General features: G+C 28.4%; 1 protein-coding gene across 1 annotated transcript; it reads right to left on the reverse strand.

Moving 5' to 3' along the window:
- Positions 1–347: 347 nt before the first annotated feature.
- On the reverse strand, positions 348–1,885 carry LOC119689287. Its single transcript, XM_038104079.1, has 2 exons — positions 1,549–1,885; positions 348–1,488 (listed from the first exon to the last, which is right to left on the reverse strand). The coding sequence occupies exons 1-2, from the start codon at positions 1,807–1,809 to the stop codon at positions 511–513; spliced, it is 1,239 nt and encodes a 412-aa protein (XP_037960007.1). The 5' UTR covers positions 1,810–1,885; the 3' UTR covers positions 348–510.
- Between the last annotated feature and the right edge of the window lie 3,131 nt (positions 1,886–5,016).

The following is a 5,016-nucleotide window of genomic DNA, read 5'->3' on the forward strand; positions in this document are numbered from 1 at the left end:
TTGAATATCTACTTTTGGTACTTGTAGTCTAAAATTAATATATAGGTATAATCAAATACAAACAACATTTGTACAGATTAATTTATTAAGTATAAATTTTCCAGTCATAGAGTCTCTTTGATATAATAAGACTATTTCATATATTGATCATATTAGATCTATAAGAATGCGCAGGTAATTTTTTGATGTCTTGAAGTTGGTTTAGCAAATATCTACATTACTGCATTTGAGTTACATTACTACTGAAGTATATATTTTATCTACAGCGTTACTATCAAATCAATTAAAATAATTAAGACAAAGATTTAGCTGTACAACGTTCAGATATATTAATTTATGTTGTGTTTCATTTAATTTAGCAAGAACATAAAATTTAGACAAATTGACAACTTATTAATATGACAGCAATAAATTTGGGAATTGATCACTTCTTAATTACGGATACAATAAATTTCAGTTTTGTCCAAAAAGTTTTTAAATTAATTACAAGCATGTCTAAATTACACTAAATTACACTAAATTACACTGACACTTGCCGTTTTCAAACCAGCAACGTGGACAAAAGTCATATAAGGGCCAAAAATACGTGATGCCTTCCGCTTCAGTCCCAGTTTGCACGGTATCTTTCGGATCATGGCGTGGATTAGCTACTTGAATACTGTTTTGCGACTGATGCATACCACGCACACCTGTCGATCCACTTGCAGGCAACGACATATAATCCATTAAAACTTCTTCATTATCTGAGTTTTCGAAATTGACTTGTCCTTTTGGAAGCAATGCGTTACTAAGTTCTGAAATTGCTGCAGCTTCATCTTTTATTAACTGCTTAGAGTTATGAGCACCATTGTGTTCCTTCAGATAGTTTTGAACACTCATTTTGGAACGAATCTCATAGGTGGAAGAAGTACTGGAGTCACTGGATATAAATTGAAGAAATTTATTACTTTTTTTGGCAGCAATATTTTGTTGTTCAAAACATGACACAATGTTATCAACAATTTCATCTAATTTACAATTGACAACAGTAGCAGCTTCTCTTAAAGCAAAAGAAGCAATTGGATTCTCAACATTTTGTTTTAAAAGTTCGGAGGTACGCTGATCCTTGCTAAAACCCGAACTCGGTGCTTCAAATAGCAAATAGTTCGCTGCAATTTCATCTATTATGACGTCAATTTTTGCTTTAGCCATCTCTGCACCCATTGCAAGGTCATACTTTGCATTATCACTGCGGATAGATTGCTTTTCATTAGAGGCAACACATCTTACGCTGTTTGATGGCATGGAATGAGCAGCTTGCGGAATAACTGTGAAATTTGTCTGATCTAGTGTTGTCGAAATATGTCGACGTTTACGTTTCTTCGGTGGCAAATAAAATGGCTTTTTCTTATTAAAAGAATGGCCACGATAAAAGCGCTTACGCTTTTTTAAGAAAGGTATAATATTGTCACTAGTATCAGAGTCAGTCCATACTAGGTTTTGAGGCAGCTTTGTAAGGAAAATTAATTTTAAATCAGTTGTATTATATTCTAATACAATATAACTTACCTTCCTTTTTTTATTTCCTTCATTTTCTATAAGTTTTAGCTCGCGCTCTGTATCTTCTAAATTATAATAATGTCCATTGCACATTTCTAAAAATCCAAATTTTCGTCCTCCCGACAGCGCCTCAACTACTTCCTGTTCCAGTTTTTTGAGATCTGGCTGTCTTTTACGCTTCTTTGCTATGTGCTGCGCAATTTCCTGTGGAGTGGACGGCGCTACTAGCTCTCGCAAAGCTTTTAAGACTTGCGTGCCATTAATCACCATTTTACTTAATAATATTTTAATTTTTTAATTTGGACAATTAATTTCTTACGTCAAATTTACGTATATTAATAATTATATCTCACAACCCTTAGAACAAAATATAGACAAATGAAAACTTGAAATTTGTGTTGGGATATTAAAATTTTTTAAACCCACCAGCCTACTTTAATATATTTTATTCAGATTCTAAATTTATAAGAAATGACAACTATGGTTGCCAACAGCTAATTTATTTCACAAAATTTGTTTTATAATACCCTGTATACACTAACAACTATAGCTTTGTCTCGTCACAAGCTTTTTTGGAGAATTATATCCAAATGTAATTGTCGAATGTCGTTACATTATTGTACGGATTTATTCATAATAATACATTTATGTTATAAATTTCGAAGTCTTCGATTTCTGTTCTGACTATTGGATTTGCTGGTAGGTGTAAATCAGTGAAAGTAACACCATTCATCACTTAGGCTGTACGATTTTTTATATGCCTAACTTTAAAAAGAGTACTATATAAGCTTTAATTTGTTTTCTCCTTACTTGTTATTTAAGTATGTTTTGCATAATTATTTTATTTCTAGTAGAACAAGTATCTTATTTACATAGATTATCAGTAGATGTGGCACCAGGTTTTTGAAAACCAAGTTATATACAAAGCTCTGTTTTTACCAGAGTTTCGATAATTTAAAGCGATAGTCGTTTGATGTGAAATTTTAATAAATACATTTTTAAACTCTTCGCAGTTACAATCCATAAATTATCCAGAAAAGTATCCAGAAATTAAGGTTCCATAAATACAAGAACAAAAATTAATACAAATTATCAGTGGATTAATAATAGAAAAAAAAAAATCTTTCGGTAAGTAATAAACTTTAGGATTTAATAGATATTATAACATTTCCAAATATATTCCATTGTATATTATATATGTATAATGTATTTCTTAACAACTAAATTTAAGCAATAATTCTATTAAAGGCTCGCAAAATTCGGATTTAGAATTCGAAATCTTATAAAGAAAACTCAGTAAAAGCAAAAAGTGTAAAAAGAATTAGATCTGCAAAATGGTTCAATTATGAGTAGAAGAAATCAAAATACAGTGCACTATTTTTGTAAAAAAAAATATATCAGTTTGAAGTGGTTATTTATATGTCATAGAAAATATTGGTCAAAATTTCAGGTATGAAATTATAACATTTACTATTGAATCAAATAAAATTATATTACCAACTTCTTGAGATTTACTCTCTAATTTAGAACAAGTACAATACATCACAGTTTATTGAAATCCTTGAGTTCCTACTGGAGCATGGAACTTTCGCGAGATTTCTTTATCTATCATGCCTCATGCCAGTGCTTTATGCCTTTTCTAATTCTTGCCATGTTAAGACTTATTATTTTATGATTTTTTGTACATATGTTTAAGAATCAAGAAATAGTGTGCTTATAGACCATGAGTTCTTTCTAGTTTTATACAGTTTAATTTATTTGAATAAATTATATTTATTATATTATTATTTATTGGCACTATTTTAATTTCTTGCACCACTGGTTTGACAATGAATTTCGTTTAAAAAAGGCGACAATACAGTCACATATTCAGATCTAGTTTTTTTCTATATATTGAATGTTGCGATATACATACTTCTGTAGACTTCTAGGTTTGATGATGCAAAACAATACAATAATTCATTTATTAAAAAAAAAAAAAAAAAATTAAGTTGCATTTCTTCAAAATTATTTATTTTCTTATAGTTGAAATCATTAAATTGCGTTAATATTAATAATATTTGTGTTGATCAGTGAAAGAAATTCGGATTCGGAAAATCCATAATGCATATATAATTTCATAACATTATTAGTACAAATAATTATTGATACTGTTGAAGTACTTATATGAGTACAACTAGTAAGTACTTTAAAATATTAAACCAAGTCCAAGTATACTAAGTGAAGTCGAACCAATTGCGATGATGAATTCCATTAATATTGTTTTATATTGTATTAAACTATAAATCATTTTCTTACTTGTAAGATGTAAACATTTTATGCAAAAACTAACTATACAAACTGAGAATTATAAGTTTTAAAATGAATATTATTTTTGAATAAAAAATGATTGGTTAGCACCCAAGAAGACAGCGATAATCATAATTGTATTAGCAATAATTTATATATATTCGTTGAAACCTTGTATTTATTAGTGTATAGTCATGTTATGTTTTCGTCTTAACTCTGTGAAAAAAAAAAAGACAGCAAGATCTTGGCGATGTTCATTATTTTTCCAATACCGCTACTAAAATACCATTGGCATACCAGTGAGTACAATAAGTAATACATATGATATAGCTGTCTTGATATTTTGTTGAGGATTTCTCTTTCTCTTTATTGGTCGTTGCATAAGTTTTTAAGTTTTAAAGTTAAGTTGAAGCGGTAAAGTTTTAAAGCGGTAAAAGTATTCACATATCAATAAGTAAGTTCACACGATCAAATAATTCACCTATAACCCCGTCAGTCAAGTAAACCCCGCATTGTTTTACTTAACATATATTTCAAATTTATATTTTAAATTTAAATATATAAATTAATAAATTCATGATTATATGGTATTTATTTGAGTCAAAGGTAATCTGTAAATGAGCTTATAAAATTTTTTTTTGAATCTGAAGAATATTTTAAGTGGATATGGTTAAATGCATACCTACGTATGTATATATGTATGTTTAAACTTGCGATTCATACATAAATACGTAAAATAGTTGCAATCTGTGCAAGATGCTCCTGAGTCATAGAAGTCAGAATTTAAAAATAATATTTGAAGTTAAGGTAATCTTTGCATTTTTATAATTTTCTTAATATAATGGAAGTGTTCCTAATTAAAACTTAGAAAAGATAAAACTCACTTTAAGTCAAACTGTGATTTCTTTCAGATATTTATATCGTCTTTGTTCTACATTGCAATTGCTTTTTTTATCAAACTAATAAGATTGATTAAGTCAATTTTTAAGACATTTAGTTGAGTGCGTTAAATTTAGAAAAGATTTCAGTTTATCAAAATTAAGTAATAGTTATTAAGTTATTAAGTTATTAAGTAATAGCACTTGTGGATACAATTAACAGGTAAAAAGATTACAAAAAAGTAGAACAAAAATATTAAAAATAATTTGTGTTAATTATATTGCGATATTGTCCTTAACAACATAAATC

This window comes from Teleopsis dalmanni, chromosome X (genome assembly GCF_002237135.1).
Source record: "Teleopsis dalmanni isolate 2A chromosome X, ASM223713v2, whole genome shotgun sequence".
NCBI lineage: Eukaryota > Metazoa > Arthropoda > Insecta > Diptera > Diopsidae > Teleopsis > Teleopsis dalmanni.